Source organism: Ptychodera flava, chromosome 14 (genome assembly GCF_041260155.1).
Source record: "Ptychodera flava strain L36383 chromosome 14, AS_Pfla_20210202, whole genome shotgun sequence".
Lineage (NCBI taxonomy): Eukaryota > Metazoa > Hemichordata > Enteropneusta > Ptychoderidae > Ptychodera > Ptychodera flava.
In genome coordinates, this window is record NC_091941.1 from 4298791 (window position 1) to 4320564 (window position 21774).

At 41.4% G+C, this 21774-nt stretch overlaps 1 protein-coding gene and 1 long non-coding RNA gene across 5 annotated transcripts; one reads left to right on the forward strand and one right to left on the reverse strand.

The window, feature by feature from the left end:
* Positions 1-1740: 1740 nt before the first annotated feature.
* LOC139149004 (uncharacterized) lies at positions 1741-9822 on the reverse strand. Its single transcript, XR_011556058.1, has 3 exons — positions 9539-9822; positions 7319-7458; positions 1741-1940 (listed from the first exon to the last, which is right to left on the reverse strand). It is a non-coding gene; the product is annotated as an uncharacterized lncRNA (long non-coding RNA).
* On the forward strand, positions 3073-20976 carry LOC139149003 (homeobox protein Nkx-2.2a-like). 4 transcript variants are annotated; one of them, XM_070720494.1, is made up of 3 exons: positions 3073-3286; positions 18752-19098; positions 19440-20976. In XM_070720494.1, the coding sequence occupies exons 2-3, from the start codon at positions 18774-18776 to the stop codon at positions 20099-20101; spliced, it is 987 nt and encodes a 328-aa protein (XP_070576595.1). In that variant the 5' UTR covers positions 3073-3286; positions 18752-18773; the 3' UTR covers positions 20102-20976. The 4 variants fall into 4 exon arrangements, with proteins under 4 accessions (XP_070576595.1, XP_070576594.1, XP_070576596.1 ...); XM_070720493.1 differs by lacking the exon at positions 3073-3286 and adding an exon at positions 7272-7442; XM_070720495.1 differs by lacking the exon at positions 3073-3286 and adding an exon at positions 16566-16740.
* Positions 20977-21774: the final 798 nt, after the last annotated feature.

Below are 21774 nucleotides of genomic sequence, written 5' to 3' on the forward strand. Positions count from 1 at the left end.
TTTCGACGTCTTGCGTGTGTCTTTTATACCGGAACTTATATGCGGCGTTTGTCACAAATTCCTTGTCATGTATTAAATATTGTCAATTTGAAGAGTCACTAGTGTGCAGGCAATGTTGAGAATCCTGATAATGCTGTAAATTAACAACAGCCTCAAAGTAGTGAACTTGAAACTGACTGGAGGAAATGTTGAAGAATCATACGTTAGACGGATGTCTCCAAGTTACCAATGATATCTTAATACTTTATATGGTATTTTCAAAGAGCCTGCCTCTTCAGTGTCTTAAGTTTTTGTCATAAATAATTAACTCTAACTACTTCTTTGAGGTATTTTTGGCTTATGTAGACTTTTAATCAAACGGCTGAAATGTTATTTACGATGGATTAACTCTGCTGTAATCTTATCATGCCTTCTTGAACATGGTAAGTTCCATTTTTCTTGCATGTCTTTCCTTGAATCTGATTTAGAGGTTCGTGATAAAGATTTCTTACTGGACTCTAGGTATTGTCCAAAAAAAATTTGATCCCACTAAATTATCAAAGAATCGAAACCCTTTCATTTCTTCAAGACACAAAGAAAAATATTCATGGAAAGAAAAGCTATCATCAAATGTATTGATTATCAAATTTTTAAAAAGACAAAAACCCGTTTCGAAAAAATATAACTTCTGCCAGCGGGAAATAATTATTTCTGGTGTCTACAGGAAAGTAGTATTGACGAGCGATCACGCCTGCACTCTTGGTCTTCTTCTCCTGGACAGCGTGCTCTTGACTTTAAAATCCAGTTTGAAAAAAAAATTACCTCCTGATTTGAAGATAGGCTCTTTCGAGACATTGACTCGCCGCTCGCGAGGCAATTATTGTGTGCAGTCAGTGAACGGTTTCATTAAGTACGGGATGCTCTCAAAATGGCTCGCCGAACGATCTGACACATAATCGATACGCCAGTAGAAAGTGAATAGAACAGCAAGAAAACGGCCTATACATCTTCTCTATCTACCCTACTATATTTTTTTGCAATTTTTGAAGTCCTTCGAGCTAGCAGGCCATCGATTATCACGACTACAATTGGTGCACTGTTACACTATCTATTTGGATCGATTTTTTGCGCGAGTCGTTTTTGAAGTCTCTGTTATTACTGTTTGTCGTTCCGACGAGTCGCACCTTCAGAGTCGCATTGTAAGCAACTTGAAATATTCATATTAAATAACAACCGATTGCTTCCAACGTTTTTCCCTGCTCCTTTTCATAATCTGATGTTTCTCTCTTTAAACAATTCCGCGACGAAACCGTATGCTAGCAAATAAAATTGAATTACAACAATGGCGTTTAGCTCGGGGGATTTTTTGCGAATATTTGAAACTCCCGTGGTTCTATTATCCTACCAACAATGAGCGGTTTGTAATAGCCCACGGCAGAAATGAGTAAATTTCAAGACATAAAACTGCACTAACTTCCCCGGGGTTGAAAGGGAAGGCGGCCATATAGCAAAGGAAATTGAACACGGGCAAATAGTAAATAAATTATCGCGGCCGAGAATAGGAATGGAAAACAAACGCCGCTTGAGATTTCCCTGAAATCTGGCTGAATGGTAACTTCCCGTCGCTTTATACAAGTCTGAGGCACCGTATACACGGGTTGCCATATGCAATGGTTGCTTATAATTGATAGTAATTACTGGAGTACCAAACATTGTAACGGGTGATAAAAAGCAAGCATTTTGGTTATGAATGATTGGTTTTTATTTAAAGACTACAACTTGCACAATTGGAACGGTGCCGGATAAGCGACTGGTCGATAGCACGTTTAAACTTCCCTTGATAACGGCGCACTTCCATGGCCCATATGTCATTGGTTCGTTTCGTATTCATTGGCTTGTCGACACTTCGCAAACCCTTTTTTTTTCTTTTACAATTTTCGCCTCTACAGGAAGACTGGGGACTGGATAAAAAAGACATAAAAAAGACATATACCGATTTAATACAACAAAAGGTCATTAATCAAAACGTTGAAAAGTGACGTGTGTAAACAAGTTCATTAATTTGCATCTACCCTAACTTTTTTAACTTTTTAAAAACTTATCTTTAAATCTCAAGCTCGTTTCAAAAATATTTTTTATCATTTGATCTAGTTTAGATATATCACCCTTACAATGGAAAAGTGGATGCATAAAAAACATTTTTGCCTTCGACGACTTTTTCACTTAAATTGAATTAGAGTTAATCTTCGTGACAACGAAGGCTTTTTGTCTTTCGCCAAAGAAATTGGAAATCAAATGAAAATACACCAAATTACTCTCCTTAAAATGTGCTGACGTCATCAAGAGAAGCATGGCAGGGGCATGCTCGCGCAGCTAACGCGCGACGGACTGGACGGCCGTTGCGACGGCAACTCAGCTTGGTGACAGATGCCGGCCCTACAGAACGCAAACAGTAGCAAAGTAACATTCGCATCAGTTTGAGAGCGATTTGGAGGACGTGGAGGAGATGGAATATAGCCGTGAGAGCCTTTATAGAGCATGCATCTCTCTCATCTCCTAAAAGCGGAGAGAGAGGCTCCGTGATTCATGCGTATATAAGTAAATCATGTCCCCGTTAAGTTTGTTTACTAACACATGACTGTTCAAAAAACAGTACTATTAAAACTAATAGTTGACTTAATAAAGACACCTTCTGTTGGGGTAGTGTGACATAACACGGCGCAAAACACCCCTCTAACGATTTGCCGCTGCCAGAACATCATGATAAATGAGTGTAAATAAGACCCAACTTTAGACTGAAATCCAAAACGGGCATCAAAGAGCACGAAAAAGCGGCAAAGTGGCGAATTTTAATCTTGAATCGGTTAATGTTGACGCAAAGTGGCCAATGCAAACAGTAGATTCTCAATATCTCATAATGCACTATTGCCTGGATATACGCTGCCCAGTTCAACAAGCATGATTAAACCAAGCATATGGTAAAATTTGCTTTTCGTATGGAGAGCAGATTGCACAAGAGGCGCACTAACACCACTACGGAAATGTAAGGATTTATTACATCTATAACAATATTTTGCTCAGTGTCAACATTTTCGAGTTTGGGTATCGGAGAACCAGTGGAGTGTCCCTATATAAGCGTATTGTAGAATCGCGAAGAGCGCACTCTTGGGCAGCTACTCGGAGAAGTTAAAACCTACTCTAGTATAGACCCCTCCTTGGCGGCACGGGAGAGATCCGTAGCGAAGGCTAGCTGTATCGCAACGCCGGAGACCTGTGAACACAATCCTCTCGTACTCCAGCCCCACGGGTAAGAACCCTCTCCACTCCGCCACTTCTTATTGTAGTTTTATTATCTTTCCCTCAAAAGCTTCATCTCCATTCTCGATTGTCAATATTAAGTTGAAGAATTTGGACAAATAGGTTCTTTGTTTTTTGTTTCGTCCTCAATAACGAAAAAAATGACCCCAGTGCAATTTGTCTTTTTCTTTGGCGTCGTTCCCCTGGTGCACTTTGTCAGCCATCGGAACAACGTCACCGGGGTTCCTCACCCACCATACCATCGGAGATTCCGCGAGAGATAGTGTCCTTACATCTAGAGCTATCTCGGTGCCACAGGTAGGGAGACCCTTTGAAAAGTATTTCTTGTTTTCAGACTTGAAAATTATCGGCGCTTGAAGTTAATTTTTTGAAGTGTAAATGATCATACTTTAAGGAGGGTCAGTACGGACATGCTCGACACTGTTTGGACGCATAGTTTTGTCCCGATCGATCTTCCTGGGAGACCATGTATGAAATAATGTCCCCAAGCGGATTTATCGCGATAACCCCAGTCAACCTTTGCATGAATTATTTCCCTTCAGTCCAAAGGGGTTTACAATTCAGGTCATGCCTAGATTTGAGGTGTTTATACGCTATAAAAAACTATCAAACGGTCAATCTTCTGATCTGTGCAAGCAATTAATCGTAAGCAGAGTGTCGCTTCGAGGGGCTGAGTGTGACTGGGTACCAGGATTCTACTAGATCCCCGTTCAAATAAACCAACGTTGCATCTGCGGCATATAGACCCAAACATTTCTTTGTCGGTCGTCACAGTGTAGGGCAGTACAGGGCAGAGCCTTTCGGTGGTCGAGCGATTTAAGGTCTGACAAGCGATCAGAATCGATCATTTTACCTGCCCGGGAACAGTATTTTGCCACTTTTGACTTGCCTTGACATTTCAGCCATGTTTAGATCAGTCACCTTGTCAGTTTATAGTTTTACAATACGCCCATAAAACATTTGGAAAATCGATCTGTTTTTATCATTATACGAGTACAGTGACAAAAAAGAGGCTCGGTACCAAGTCTGACTGAGCCACTACACGCACCGAGACTGCCGGGAATAATGTAAATAAGGCATAAATACCCGCAGGTTGTAACTTTGGAAACAATGATCCGAATAACACTTAATCTGAAAACTTTCAACAAAAACATTGGCATGTTGAAAAATTGGAGATCATTTCTGTTCTATATCATTGTAATCCCTGGCTCGCTGCATGGAAACTGTCCTCCAACGTTCATGTTTAAAACATGTTTAACAGTTTTAATCTCAAGAATAAGGTATCTTGCTAATTTTTTCGATTGACAGCTGCGAGATAGGCAGGGCTTTGGAGGATGCATGGCTGATAAAGATTTGTTTATTTTGATGCCAGATATCAATATACTGCAGACATTGGGGGGAAGTAGATTTATCTCTTTTTGGGGGATGTCTTCCGAGACCCGCCTCCTACACCAAATGTATCAGGCAAAGTTTGATTGTCAATCCAGGCGCCAAACTGATGATAGTTAAGTAACGGAGTCTCTTGTTCACCGACTCGGCAGGATTTGTCATCCATTTATTTCACACGCACCGTCAGAGGATTATTAATCAAGTTACTAGGTTTAATTCTATTTTGTGAGGATATCGTTACTCTTTTTCTTCGAGCTTAATGGCAAAGATTTATAAAACTGCACCATGTAGTAAGCTGACATATTTAATTGTAAATATGTTTAAATATGTTTGCAAGAGAATGCAGCAAAGGGTGATTAAAGTACGCCAACGTTCGATGATTTCGTGTTCTCATTACTATTCTCATTCCTGGTACCATTTATTTGGAATTTCAAGAGATGCCGTGATTTGTTTCTGTGTTGCGAGTAGCATGCCGCATTTACACATCAGCATTTCTTATCAGGATAGTGTCATGGGGCGCATTAATCCACTTGGCAGATATTTTCAACTCTCTGACTGTCCCAACCTGCCGCTGGTGCACCGGTGCAGTTTTATTCAGGCCCTGGACTTTCATTCTTCCGTGAATCCGAAACTACAAAGTGACGCGGGCGAAAACTTACAGAAATATGATTAACAAGATTCATTTTTATCATAATGATTTTTCCCCGCAGTTCCACTGTGTTATCATTTGATTTGATGACAGCAATAAACAAGCACTATTGTTCAAACAGATCATTCCTGGCCTTTATACGATTCCAGGCTGCTTCAATAACGTGATAGAACGGAGTATATCGCAATACAGTATATTAAATTTCTTTTTGTTTCCCTCGCGGCTTCGTGTTAATTAAGAATTGATTTGGAAAAGGTATACAGCGTCACGAACGCAAGCCGTTCTTAATCTGAGATACGTTGGATCTTAGTAGGCATTGAAAAATGTACTTTAAGCATATCGATATGACAATGGCCAGCAACCATCAAAGACAAAACACCATATTCTAGCTCAGCACAGACATCATATCCTTCTATAATGTTAGATTTTGTCCACCAAAATATCTACTTTCAGCGTACTCTAGATGAGACTGTTGTTCAATCAACTGATTAAAAAGTTTTCTTTTTAGTGATGCGAAGGCCATGGGTTAAATGCTTTGCAAAACAGACAGTTGAGTATCGATTACAGCGAAAACGCTAATGTGACCGCCGGAAATGGGTAGCCGATACTCCGTTTGTTAACAAAGTGACAATTTGGTGTAACATTTTTATTGATACATTTCACCTCTAATACGGTTTTCCCGCCTTTTGTTATGTATATCACGTCATGATTATGCATTATGCACGCGTTATCCGAAATTAGTCTGTTTCAAACGCATATGATTCCTGGAATGGCTGTTCAAATATATTTGAGCGTCAATTTTTTTTTCTTTATTTCAGTGTAATATTTTCTTTCACAAAGACATGCGAGTTCGCCATTATGATACTAATCACCAAACCAAATGTCAATATGTTTTCAACTTAGTACTGTCTGTAAATAAGGCACCTTATCGAAAAAGGATTTCATATTCAAGATCTTGGCGATGTATGAAATTCCCCAATATACCGATGAAAAAATGCATTGCTATACTGGGACACTATTCTTACATAAGAAAAACAGCATACATTTCAATTCAGTTTGTTTTAGACGTTGTGTTGCAGAAGGAACGCAGCGATTTGAAATCAACTGGGAACTTTTCAAGATTTTAAACGCCAAAGTCAATTTTTCATCATGTCAGCCCTAATATTTTGCCCGATACACACGCGGGAGTCGCAGGAACTTGTAAATACCGCACCCGTTATTGAAATCAACATGAGGTTAATTCTTGAAAATTTCATTCATCCCAAATCCTCCCTGATCAAGCTTTCGCCATTAGTTAAATATCAGTGTTTCCTAAGTGTTGTTGGCAAAATTGCGCGTGGAAGCGGGGTTGGATGGACGTCCCGCTGCGAAATCTATTAAACAACTCGACTTGCTGACAGAATATGGCGTCCGTTCAAATCAAAGCGCTGCCTCGCTTTATAACTTTAAACCCTGCATCAAAAAAAAATTCATCTCGATGTGTCTCTTGATCTTCGCCATATACCACATCTACCTGGATAATTTTTGCCTTCTGAACATGATCGACTTTATGTCGAAGCTAATCCGCGTTCCCTTTTTCAGTGTTTTTATTTTCCTAATTTTTCCCAAGTAGTGACTGTATTGATTGAATGATTTGGCGTAAATTGACGCTCTACCGGTCATCTTTTAACAACATAATTCGTCTCTGGCTTCATTTATACCATTGTGTCGGCTCACTGTTGTGTGTTCCTATTCCTGAGTTGCCTGAACGCGTTTCCCTCGATGACATTTATTACCATATTATATTAATTTTCTTCCTTTATCGATATCTACCTTTTGATTGGGCGGAAATGTTGTAGACACGTGAGCAGCGCTGTTTGATGGCGCTGCTGTCGCCGCTAGTACGCTTTCTGTCACTTTGCTATGAACGGCTGTCATTCGCGAGAGCAACAGTCAACTCTGACAGAACTCCTCGTAAAGGCTCCAACTCTGCTAAATACTTACCTTGCCACGTCGATACTAGAGTCACCACTCGCTTCACGTAAATAAAGGGGGCCATTCACACTTCACCGTACTTTCTTGGAATCGTCTGCTGCGTTCTCAGTCCACTGCTAAACTTCAGTTGGAGGTAGGTTTCCTGCTTGCTATGTGAATATGAAACATGAAAAATGGTGCAAATTGTGGGAAGTTAGCCATATCTTACTGGTGACCCGCAGCCTTTCCAAGCATTATCACCTGATTCGATTTTAAACGAAGTAACATACACTCACTGGGTTCTTGACACTGAATCATTTTTAATCTCGAGGACTGTGTTTGTTGGGTTTCTAAGTCAGACTTACGAGTTTGAAGTTGACGCCATTGCTGGGTTGGTTGCAGCTCAACGTTCGAGAACCCTTGGCTGCAATCGCCGATGTTTTACAGATTAAAGTACAAGTTTAAGTTGCTCAACAAACAATGCGAACAGCGTGGTTTGACGCGATGATACCTACATCAGAACTTAGACATAGCCGCGGTAGCCAGGCCGAGACTTTTCACCGCACCAATCGGAGAATACCTGGAGGTTTTGAAACCCTAAGCATTGCCCTCATTACAGTAATCATTTCTAGGACCTTTTGAGACCGAAGATTATTCGTACATGGTACTGAAAGCATCCCAAATATCTCCTTAATGTTTGGTAGACATACATCCACGGCATAGCAGCGGCTCCAAGTTCAGCGAGTGACCACAACACCGAAGGCGAACTGTTCGTCAACTTTGTAAAAACTGCTAATCTGAGGCTACTTGAACTGGTCCCGCGCTTCAGAGACTAATACGTCGATCTCTCAACGCGACAAAGACCACAACCAAATAGAACCACCGATCATTCGTGAGAATACCCCTTGAAATCCTGCTGATTCTTGGCTGTTGAGTAAACTGGCCGAACACACTTTAATCTGCAGCATCTCCGCAAATCGAGTAAATAGAGTGTTGTAGCGTGGCAGGCATGTTTGCCCAGCCTCGTTTACCTTTTGCTGTGGCCAGGCCGTCAGCTGCTTCGGTGTGTGCATTGCATTTCCAGCCATATGCATAGGTTTAAGTTCTAGCGAAAGCTCATAAATGCTGGGGTGAATGGTTTATGGATTCGAGCGAAATTTTATGCACGATTGAATTGTCGTGCATCTCGTACTGGTGGGTGGACACAGAAACCAGTTGACAAGAATTTGTCGTCCGTGTTCGTGTTCAACCTTTGTAAGGCACGCTGCTTTCAAGTTACTGCGAGCTAGTGAGTTAAACTTACTTCGGATGTCCGTTTATCGAAATTCACCGATGAACTGACGAGCGAAATATGTACGCGATGTCAAGAGATGGCAAAATTATAGAGTGGAACATCACAAAGGTGAAATCTTTCTTCACCTCACTTGGACGACGGATTTGCCCGGTAATATGGCTTCTCCCCAATCCAAAATGGCTTCCTCTACCATATATGCAAAATTGAAAACTATACACGTCTGTTTACAATAGTATAGTTGCCCATATAATATCTACATTAATATTGTTGGTAGTCGCATATTCAATTTTATCATACAGCCGAAGTTTACCGAACATAATCTCTTGTTGGCGCCTTAGATTTGGATATGTAACAAGTCAGGTCAAACTCCTGTTTGTAGTCAAGCTTTGCACACACACCAACCAGACAGGGCTTTTAGCCGGTCAGTCATAACGTGAATGATCACTGAGCGATAATTATATTTTCCTGTTTCCGATTTGAAATACACATATTGAAGGTTGACACGGAATAAACGACCTTTGAATCAGTCTGATATTAAGTAAGAAGGTTCGTGTCTCTTTTTGATCTTTGTAAGAAACGAGGGCAAGGAATATATACATCCAGCGCGTAATTTCGACGACTCGTATAGGATTGCCTTTACAGGAGAACTACCTAATAGTGAACGGAGTTTATTTTTGTAATCTGAATGTGTAGTTTAAAGTCAAAATTCATTGTACATGTTCACTGTTTTCTAAACCAGACAAACGTGAGTCTTCTACAACGAAGTATAAACATGGCTAAAATTATCTTCAGGGTCGTCAGGAACTAACAGACAACTTGAACACAAGGACAAAACCCCGATCGGCGCGAAAGCTTTAATTACTGGGACAAAGTTCGTTATTTAAGCCTCTAATTAGCAGCTCAATTCATTAGTGTGTTACTAAGGACAGACAGGTCTCATTTTAATTAATACCTACCACAATTGCATTTCATTACAACAGTATTTTAACAGTTGCGCCATTAATGCGAGCCGCCGCTCACCGGAGCCATCACCGAGGTGTGTTGACATTGGTTAGACATCCGTCAAAACGAGAGAGATAAATTCGACCGTTCGCACCGTTTGGAGACAGTATTTGCAGCAGATTTCTAGCTCATAAAGTCATTAGCGCAAGATGGGCGTACTTTTTGTTTGTGTCCACGCCGTCCCTAACATCAACTGACCTTCCGGAAGAAGTCATCAAGATGGTGTAGACCCAGACTCGTATGAAGTGGGACTTCTTTCATATTAGACACCTAATGACTATTATGGGGTACATATCTCAATGGTCGCCGAGTGATAAGCGATAAACACTAGAACCGCGGTGCGGATGGGATGAAGCCAAAGTTCATTATTGTGTAATAACCCTTGTTTTATTTATAAAAGATATGAATTATGAGAAACGCATGTAATAATTACAGCTTTAATAAACAAATGACAATATCATAAGTTATGCGTTCACAACACCAAAAGTTTTCATCTTTGGGCTACGGCTTTAGTTTAAAAGGGTCCATTTGTTGTCATATTTGGTAAAAATTCTGATTTTGCCGCTTCAAATTCCTCGTTCTAATTGTTATTGTGTTGTAATATTTTAGTAGTATATTTTTGGTTTATTTTTGTTCTCCTATTTGTTTATAGAGTAATTATTACGGTTGATTAAACAGTGTCACGTGCTCATAACCGGTTTGTCCGTCGACTGCGTGATCAGTTTTCCTGATCACAATATCGAAATAGTTGTATACGTTATTGTATTCCATTATCTACAAATATTTCTGCATCAAGCTGATCGAGAAGTTTCCCGTCCCAAACCCCATTGGTCCCTCGCATTAGTCTCCATATTATGCACAGCGTACCAAATACGTTAATGAGTCTTTTTTTTTCATTTTCCTCAAATATGACGTGATTTATTTTTTTACGTAAAACGTATTTCCATTTCATAGACATGAATCATCAGGTGGAATTAACGTAAAATTATTTTATTTTATTTTACGCGCAGGATTTCGGAAGAACAGTTCCGTGTATGGTTGGTTCATTCTTTTGTGTGCGATTTTTTCTGTATTTTTCTATTTCGGGGCTTAGGGTTATTTCTATTCTGTGTTTTACATTCCCTTTTATGGTCATTTTTTTATTTTGATGATTAATTTAATGCAATCAGAAAGTAGTCTCTCTGTGTTTTCTATTGTTGTTCCACAATATCGACATCGGTGAAAGTTACCTATATATAAAGTGAAATAATATCAGGAAACAATCGACTTTCTAAAATTGTCATATTGTGTTTTCGACTAGTGCCTTGGCGTATCCTTATCTTTCAACGAAATGACAAGAACAGGCTCTGAATATAGCAATCAATCATTCAGTTTGTGAAAATACCCGTATTAGTCAAAATATCCAGATGCATACAGACAAGAACGGACGATTTGTGAATGTGTCGCTGTGTCGGTATTAGATTGAATTAAACGCGGATGCACAGAACGGCAAATTTTGCAGATAAGTGTCAGATTAACATGATGGAAAGCAATCTACCATCAAAGCATCAAATATCAGAATTTCAGACACATTTTTTCACGGCCACGTTGGTATATTGTCTAATACCAATATTCCTTAAAAATCAGTAAACATTCGAAACAGCAGTAGTGTTCAATTTCAATCCAGATTTCAGTGGATTTGCCTCTACATCACGTAAGATCAAACAAAATCACTGTCTCGGTGACCAAATTGTGAACATTAACAGCACACCTCATTGAACAGTTATCTTGATACAGCTACGTAGCCAATCAGGCGCATGTGTCTGTCGTTGTGAGAACTGCACACAGACACGCATACAAACGCGATGCTTTGTTTGTTTTCGGCTAAGAGACTGGACGAAATTAAATTAAAATTCGATTCAATATTGACGGGAACATGTTTTTCAAGACGGTTCTCAATTGTTCATTAAAGCAATCTGTTGACTTTGTTCATGCAACGGGCGTAGGCTAAACGCTGCCTCGTATGATCGGTTTTGCCATTGTTTTTGCCAGTATTGGCAGCGGTGTACTTGTTGCTCCGAATCGTAGCTTTACTGCGCTGTAGTCGAGATTGTCAGGTCATCGTTGCAGCAATAACAAACAGGGATGTCAATCTGCACAGGTTAACTACGAAGAATGCCATCCATTTAGGTGTTTGTCATTTTAGAATGTCGCGGTACGGGAATTCCGACTCGAATGGCCACTTGTCGTGACTGAGTGTGTCTCTCTTCTTTCCCGTCAAAATGGAACTGAATGGTGACATCCAACACTGTAATTAAACTCTCAAGCGACTGTCGTCACATCTCGGTGATCTGCTCAAACCAATCCGCACCGCTTCTTTCAGTCTCGACAGCCAGACTCGGAAAAACACACGTTTTTATCATGTACCTGTCACAGTCAGACTCGATGATTAAATATTCAAAGACGAAGGAAAAAGAAATATTAGCAATCGGTTCGTTTTCGACAAACGTTGTTACGGGTAAACGTGCCCTTTTCACACAGCCTTTCAAGAACAAACCTTTGGACAAAATTATTGCTGAAAACCAGATCACCTGGCCTGCCAATGGTTGACATTACACTACAAATAGAAACCCCTAATGCAGCCAGGCAAAACTGGATTTAATCATTTCATAAATAAACAATTACCCGTATCTTATTCACATATTATTAACTTGCCATAAACTTGACTCAGTTCGTCTTTTTATGATGTCATGAATTGTTCTCCAGCAAACACCGGCTGATTGATGACACTTCGACGTCAAAACTGACCAAGACTGTCCCGGCAGAATCTGAATTATTTCGAAAGATTTCGACTTCGGTGGCTTCTGCGTGTCAGGGGAGAATGACATCTTTCAACTCCTCATCGCAGTGTTTGGCATAATGGGCAGTTAGACTGACATCGGCAATATCATTTCTGGTCACACAACAGCTTCATTAACGACACCTATAAGTAGGAAAGTCTCCAAGCATTCACAGCAGAAGCACAGTCCTCAAAAAAGCGCCAATTCGACTATAAAATGTAATATTACTTTGATTTGCCACTTGTTCACATATTAAGCAGAGATGGAGGTCAGCGATCGGGCTAAAAGCCATCAAAGACTGGATTCTTTGTTGGCGCTAATCAAAAATCACTTAGATCTTTTAGTGACTAAAAAGCTGCAAATGAATTGCCCGTTTAGGCTCTCAGTTTTGTATTAAACAGAAGTGGAGATAATCCGCCGAAAGACGTTCTATTACCGTAGCTATATTTGTTTCCGTACTCTATACATTTCTGTCAGCAACACGTAGTAAGTACCAGGCTTTCACGTGTGACGTGTACAGCAAGGTGAAAAATATCAGCCCAACCTCAGGAGGTTTGTTATCAAAAATGCCACGTATTTGACTAAAATAAATTTAAATCAATTTGAAGGGCTAAGTGGATAAAGGATTAGGCCTTTAATAGTATAGATCTAGTAAATGACCACATTAATAACTATAAATATTTAACGGGGCTCATGTGTTTTCCTTGATCTGTCGGACCCCTCTCGAACTATTACCGACCATTGCCAGGTAAAATTTCAACGATGTGTGTTTTTATTTGAAGGGGTAATGAGGATAATTATAAATCAGACTGGCGAATGATGTTATTAAGAATCGTCGAGTATTCGTGAACCAGTCAATAAAGCGTTTATCTGCATGAGTTTATTCAAGCCCCAAGTCGCACACATCCAAACCATTTGAATCGAGGGTCACATAGCCAATTTATGGCTCACAACTTAAGCCGGTTTCCTTCCCAACCCGGTGCAAATTGGTCGTCACGGACAGACTTGTGATTACTCGAGTCTTTTAGGGGCATTCGCATGACCTAGTTGCCATGATCACCAAATCTGTTGTGATTCCATGAAACTGACATCGACCGTTTTGCCGGGCGAGTTGCGGCTTCTGCATTCAATACCACCGATGTCGGCTGCGCCCGTTCGTCTGCTCTTTTTTTCTGTCAAACTGCAACACAATCAGAAAAAGCTTGGCGAGATAAACACGAAGTATCGATCGATGGAGAGCGATTTGAACAGAGATAAGCGATCAAGCAACGATGAAATTCCGCTCAATGAACATAACTCACTCACTTTATGACCGACTCGTACTTATCAGGTTGAAATATTTGGGAGTTAATTTTATTTTTGTTTCGTAACAAAGAGAGGTATGAAACCAATGAAAAGCTTGATGTGCAGACACTATTTAGCGTGATTTGAGTGCATGCTCATCGACTTCCGAAGTCTCGATGGAACTCCTCATACGATTATTTGTCCATCTCTAACAAATTGACCATATTCGACTCTAATTGGCAGTTTAGATGTTTGTCCCCTCCTTCAAGACTAGTTTAGTAGGAGGATTCAAATCAGCTTCTTCAGATTCATTTAGAAGTAATGAATAACCATTGATATCAAAAACCGTTTTGCCACCATAACACATGGTTTTCGACTTTTACAAGTAATCGCGCTGAACTTCAACAATTAGAGCAGCAGCCACTTCGTTCTACTGCACCGGTAAGTTTTCTGACTGGAAAGCCCGGCATTCAATCTGAGCAGCGAAGCTATGCGACTACTTGGCAAATGAAATATGCAGAATAAAAATGGTTACACAATGGAGCCCAGTGTGACAGGGTATGTTTGTTTCGCCCTCAAATGTACGAAGCTGCCCACTTGTAAGCCCCAGATATGGCCACCAGTGATATATATGCAATGCGTGTGAACGGGGCGTTCTTTTTTAATGTACTTTGCTATAGTGTCTCTTTTTATATACCAACAGAGTGATTGATTATCGCTTGCAACCACTCCTTGTGCGCTATGGCAATATTTACTGTATATAGACCCCTAATACTGAATGTCAGACAGTGATGTGCTGTTCGCCTTAATCCTACCAATGGCCGTGTCTCAATTGCACTGTCTTTTGTGCGTCCAACTCGACTCACGCGGCTGACCAATTCATCTAGTGGGGCTCTTGAGTGTATGGCTTGTTAAGGAAATATTTTCGAAATTTTCAGTGCTTTATTTGTTCTTTTAAAGCACCATTAATGGCAACGAGGGCAAGACCTTTTGGCAGCGAGACAAACACCGGCGAAGCTGGTTAGGATTGGAGTCTTACACGCCAGTAAGGGGGTCGGCTGGCCGGTGGGTCTGTCGGTCCGAGGGGCTAGACGAAAACAACTCATTATTTGAACCGGATTAGAGTGTGTCGCTGTAGCAGGGCAGGTGATAAACCGTACATGTCCGTGATCTGACAATCGTGACGTAGAGGAGGAATAAAATTTACCGCCATTCCAGTGTTGTGATGTGGCGATGCGTGTACGCCTATAATACCAACAATAAATAATGTAGCATGTCTAGTTGTCGAATGGAACGGCGGAGTTCAACGGTGAACTGTTCTTTCCTGAGTTGAAATGCCCTTCAATGACTTACCCAGTGATTGGCAAATGAGTAGGCATTGAGTCATGATATGGAAGTCGGGCAATTCACTTTGGAGTGTTCCTTTTCCGATTATCATTTTGAAAACAAAGCTAACGAAAACGGCGTAATCTGCTATTACAACATGGAGACCCTTTTGGCGGTGGGACTGGAGGGTTCAGCTATGTACGATTAGCCTATCTTATCGACATCGTCAAAATAGCAGAGATCAAACGTACACACCTTTGTGTCAGTCCTCAGTGAGATGGGCTCACAAGAAGGGTGACACGCAATCTACCACAATGAGTGTTTTTACACGCAATTAGAAACTATGAACTACCGGCGTGAAACGACGGCCAAAAAATAACCTGATCAGTTGATTACGCATGCATAACATCCACTTGACTTGCTCTTAATGAAGAATCGTTTGTGCGAAGCTGAGAGATCAGGGCTGACATAATGAAACCATGTTACGCTATCAATTCAAGTACGCCAACAATGAAATTAGCTACGTAATCACCACTGTCGCATCCCGCAGAGAGTAACCGTCGCAACAATTCGCACCTGCAGTAATAAGGGCAACGATGTCAATTCTTCAGGTGTTACATGCAACATGGACAATCTCTTCACACTCCATCCTTTGTCCCCATAATCCTCAAAGGACCACTGTGGTGCCGTCGTTAACTTTAATGACTTCACCTTGACTGAATGTTTTTTTGATATTTAGGAAGACCTAAAACTTGGTGTTTTCCTTGCGATAAGACGGCTGGTTGTGATTGTGCTACTTGGTGAAATATACACGATGGGCGGAAGTGAATATGAGGTGCGAGTCAGAGATAGGTGTTGAAATCAACAAGTCAGGTGTGGAAGAGTAATCCCCTTGATTGCCGGGTGTTAATAACCCTCATGTGTTACAATTGTCCACAGAAATAAAAAACAATGAATAACAGAGAGAATAGATCGGATTCATTGCCTGTTGGGCTTCCATTACACGTTGAAAAACATTCGCCCCTTCGCGTTGAACCGGCAAATCACCACACAACTGCCAGATCTTCAAATTTATGACCCAAAGGAGCAGGTGAGGAGGACCGGGATCTACAGCAGTTTACGCTTCCCTCCCCTTTCTCATTAATTATAATGTGAAGTTGATATGTTTGTATGTGTTTGTGCACCAGCACTTGGGTTATTGTTGGGCTTCCTCGTCGGTACGCAGTTGAGTCTAATCTTTTCTATATTGAATTACGGATGCAATTACTTGGCCAACAAATTCTCAGGCGCATTTGAGCATCCCGGCATTAGATCTATGCCCTGTTTAAATAAAGGCTTACACAGTGGTGGAGTTAAAAAGTCATTTTCTTATTCAGCAATTCGACAAGTAGCACGTTTCTCGCCACCCCAACGTGCAAAGTACACCTTTGTTCAGCTATGGAAATTACGACCGCAGACGGTTAAGTCCACCTAAAAATTCCACCTTCCCCGTGCACCATATTGTTTTGGTGCCATTCATTGGGCAAGTATGACAGTGAAAAATGGTGGCCTTTACTTGCTTAGGTATTCTTAATGAGACAGATTTCCGAGATGGATGTGGGATGTTAGCAATGAAATGATGGGGACAACCAACGCTACCAGGTTGAATTCGGGTCGACCACCCAGGTAGCTGGTCTTAGCAAACCAAGACAGAGTATCTATACTGCGACTTTCCTTGCATACATGCGGTGAGTTTTTATGCGGTTGTTATTCTTTCTGGCTTTTTGCTAGTGTGTGCATGACGCTTCTACCTCCGTGGTTTGTGTTTGAGAGGAAACGAAATCAAGAACTGTTAAATTAAATCCTATTAATTACCCTACTTCATCTGAACGTGGAGGTAGCACACAGATACTAGCGTTGCCAACATTATATATTACATATTGTGATATCCTCATTACCATCTTTGCTTCATGGATGTTTACAACGTGGTAGGACATCCAAGGTACTAATAATTAAAATTGACTAGTTTGGTGCTACTGTTGAGAGGATGGGTTTCCGCTCTTAGGTAGAAGTGATTTGGGCGCTCGTTTCGTCAATGGAGCCAGTCACACGATGGCTCCACTTACATTCCAAGCGCCAACTTTTCGTTGAAGATCTTCTCAAACCGAGTTCAATCGGCAAAAACGCCGTGAATGGCAAGTCTGTCGTCTGTCGTAGAGGATATTGCACACTTGTATTTGATATGTGGGATATTTCTTTCGAAGTATACATCGTATTTCACCAAGACGTTCTATTAAGTCCCTTCCACGTCTCACGCTCCGTTGAGTATGTTTTTAAGAATTGGACGGACGAGACTAGGACAGCACTTAAACGATTCTGTTTATTTCGTTTCATTTGAAATTTCATCTTATTACCTGCACCACTGCGTCAATTGAATGCGTATTTCACACGCCAGCTAGCCACCTCACACCCAGCCTAATACTGCACAACAATTGTAGTTATGGCTACCCCCTTTTCGGATTTTAATCCCAGATTGTTTTAACAGGTTTAGAAATCTAACTTTCAAAAAAGAAGAAAAAAGACAATCCGCTGATTAAACAGCCCGGCTTATCGGGAATGAAAACCGAGTAAGACCTCTGTTTGCGGGCGATAATGCGATAAATTCCAGATGAATTTGTCTTGGCGCTGATAAGGAGAAGTGAGCGGCGATTTGACAAGGCTCATCTTTCGAGAATCTGAAGTGCCCATCTCAAGAAGTCTTTGTGAGGACTTAGTTTTGTTGGTATTTCCCCGATACGCTCTTATTGGTAGACTTATTGGGATCCCCTTAGAGGTAGCCAACTATAGCGTGTATGACAACTAAATTAAAGATAAGAAGGAGAAATAGCTACTTAGCTTGGAGTAATCAAACATCGGTGTTTCTATTGACATGTGATCGGTGAGAAAGCACTAATGAAAGGAACATCGAAATTAACATTTCTTAACCACTGGGTGTAGCTACGCTACAAAAACCTGTTTACTGGAGGGCGGGAAATTGTCTCCGTGTGAAGTTTAATTTTTTCCACCTATCAAGAGGGTGTTAATTTCATTTGCCGAATTGGTGTGTAAGCGGAATTTCAGTAGTTTTTCACAGTCGATTGGAGGTTTTGGGGTTTGGGCATTGAGACGGGAGAGCGGGCCCGGGTAGAGCTGCTTGCAATGAAAGAGGGTCCTGTATTGTATTGTAGTTGGAAACTAACCCTCGAGTCTATTCATTGCCCTAGCATTCACACACTTTGTTCCACTTTGTAACGTATTTCATGCAAACCGTTTTATCAGGTGTTGATCTAAGGCCATATCGCTTTTATCAACGACAATAAGCACCTCCCTCCTCTAGTAATTAATTGTTGTGTCGATCTGAACACCGCCCTCAGTTTGGACCAATCAGAGCACGATCTGCCTGCCAGCGAATGACATATTTGTTGTCAGGTTATCAGGAAAGCCTGGGTTTTAGTTGCGGAGCGCCGCCCCGAAACCCCTCAGGAAGCCCTAATAAACCAATCTCAGAAGACCTTCACTATACACTATGACTAGCTATGCAGGAACGAATTCATCGGCGGTCCCATGTTTTGTCAACCTGTACATGCTTTAAATATTAACTCATCAATAACAGCAAGGACTAGTATAACTGGATCCATACCGTATCTTCGCCCGAACGTCGCCTATTGTTGGACATAACATCTCAATTTTTGGTGCACTTCTGTATTTTTCTTGTTACAGTGACACGAGATAAGTTGAACAGATGGATGACACTAGCGTGGTCATGAACGCTAAATCAAGCTTTACCGTCAAGGACATCTTGGACATGCCCGGTGGAAAACCCGCATGTGCTATCTCTGGTCAGTCGCCGACGAACCTGACAAAACATCACGCCGATCTGGTGAGCGGCGGACACCATGGGGCCAGCTTGGCCCGTCGAATGGCCGCCCAGAGCAACAATATGATGAACACGGCGTCCGCAAACAACCCGGCGAACACCACACTGCCGTCCTGCTTCGATAACAGCGATAATCCATACACACGATGGCTCCAGAGCCAAGGCACGCAAGAACCTCTGCAATATCCGAGTGAGTATACTGATCTTAAAAGTCACCTGCTTTTTGTTTACATCGTTGTAATTTTGATCACAGAGAGCTGTTAGCCAGCACCACTTCAGCATCTCAGACAAAGTAGATTAGATTCTCGTTTGTAAGAAACTGGAAGAAAAACAGGGTCGTTCTACAGATTAGGTTCAAGAGTGAACCACTCCAGCAGACTATTAGCAGACCATCCAACCACGAGTTATTACAATTTAATGTGGAAATGAGTTTGTTTTCAATGCACCTTAACCTACAAGCCTTAGCTAGTTCAAACACACAGGTGTTCCCCTTTTTCATACCCTTGTGTCTGTTTTCGGCTTTTTTTTCAGCGTTGAACCAGACTTCCACGGTCAATAACAGTAGCAATAATAATAACAACACCACCAGCAGCAGCAAAAACCATACCGACAGTAGCACAACGAATGCCAACGATTCAGACTCGGAGCCGTCACCGCACTCCAACTCCGACGATTCTCCGAACTCGAACAGTGATCCTGGTCCAAAGAAACGTAAGAGGCGGGTTTTGTTCTCCAAGGCGCAAACATACGAACTGGAGAGGCGATTTCGCCAACAGAGATACTTGAGCGCACCTGAAAGGGAACACTTAGCCAGTATTATTCGCCTAACGCCGACCCAGGTGAAAATATGGTTTCAAAATCACCGGTATAAGTTGAAGCGTGCCCGGCAGGAGAAGGGACTGGACATGAACCCTTTGCCGTCGCCGCGACGTGTGGCTGTCCCCGTGCTGGTGAGGGACGGCAAACCGTGCCACGCGAACATGAACGGAGGAATGAACTCGATGAGCAAGCCGCACCAGGACTCTGTGCCAATCCAACAAATGCAACAAATACAAACCATGCAAACTATGCAACAGATGCAGCAAATGCAACATTACCCACCATACTCCACACCTTACAGTTATTCCAGCTGCAGCTCACAACTCACACAGCCCCTCACACAGCCCCTCACGCAGCCAAGTTGGCCTTGGTGAGGGACTTTCTGGAGGGCGGGCAAGGTGCTCACGAGAAACGCCGATAATCCGTAATCGTTTTTATTCATCCCGTACGTGTTTGATCCTACGAACTATCACGGTTGTGAACCGAAACAAGACGGCAAACACAAGTGCAATTTGTAGCACGTATGTACTTATAACTTTTATTTCTGACAGACTGTTAAAATGACAGGTTTCCAGAGAAGATAGAAAACATTGTCAGCCGCTTACGTCCTGTGTCAGAAAGAAAAAAATGGCTATTAAGTTTGTTTCATTCTTTCTTTGTAATCATAGGCGAAAGTTAGAGTGGTTCTAATATATATACACACTCAACAGTGTTTGCTCATTTGAATTTCTAATTACGGTCACTGGGTTAACAGAGTCGAGTCAGACATGTATTTTCCATTTCAAAATCAACAAATCGATGAGTCCATCATAAGAGTGGAGCATTTGCTCTCGGGACAGACATATGTGATTGTTTACCTCCCCTAAACAAAGAAAGGTCGACTCATGTAAGAACCTCTGTGAACAGTGCCATGGATTTTGACTGAACGGATGCCAGTCATCGCTATCCACCCATGATAATTAAAAACAATCATGTTAATATTCAGAAGAAAAAACAAAGATTGAAATTTTATATTTTATATAATGTCCGTTTTTAGATCTCTTTGTAAAAAGGTCATTGTTATACCCGAATAGTGTAGATAATGTATCATAGTTGGCGAGTTTTAGTGAACATCTCGTACTTCCGAACTGACTGATTTTCAACAAAGAGTGGACGATAACAATTGCCATTGCTAATTCCCTAATTATGTTTTCCAGATACTTTCTCACTTCAGACAAATAAAATTAACATGACGATTGTCGAGTATAAACAGGTTCTGCTGATCTGTGGTTTAATTTGGGATTTTCCTCTCCAAAGAGTGTCTTTGGCTGAATTGGCGGTTAGCCGCTTTCTAGTGTCCGGAGATCAAGAGATCCACAGTGCTATTGTACGCTGGAGTACTGTTTCCCTTACAATTGTTTCCCAAACAGCAAAAGAAATTGGTTTTCAATAGTGCCTTAAACAAAATATTTGTGTCCCTTTCACACCGAAAGTGACTTATCTCTGTACTCACGGCGATTGACTTTGTGGTGAGAAAGTGAGACCAACCTTAAACAGGCCACTCGACATGCATGAGCACGGGGTTTGGTGTCGAGGGACACTTGAAGCAAGCACGGTAAAAATTATCGTGTTCCTTTGGGACCATGTCAGTCACAGACTTCTGGCTTGCCTTTTTAGCCTATAAATAGAGCCATTTCGTCCTTGCTTCGTTGTTGTGTTGTATTGAGATCTGACTTATCTATGTCTCGATCGCTTCTTAAGTGTGCATGAAAATGTATAGTCATATATCTTGCTTAAGTACATAGCATGGATTTGGCCGATAGGGGAAGCTGGCGTATGTGAGTTCTTCCGCACAAGACATCGCAGTTTAACCATACACCATGTTACGACGGGAAGGGCCGCGATGATCGGCGATGTTGATTTCATCGTCGAGCGAGTGTGTTCCGCCGACGACCGGGTGTCGGCAAGGAAGCCATGCTTTTACTTGTGGGCAAACAAGATTAAGTCCATTTGGTCTAAATGTGTTTGAGGAACGGATTGAGACAGGTAGGCGGAATAGCAACCAAGT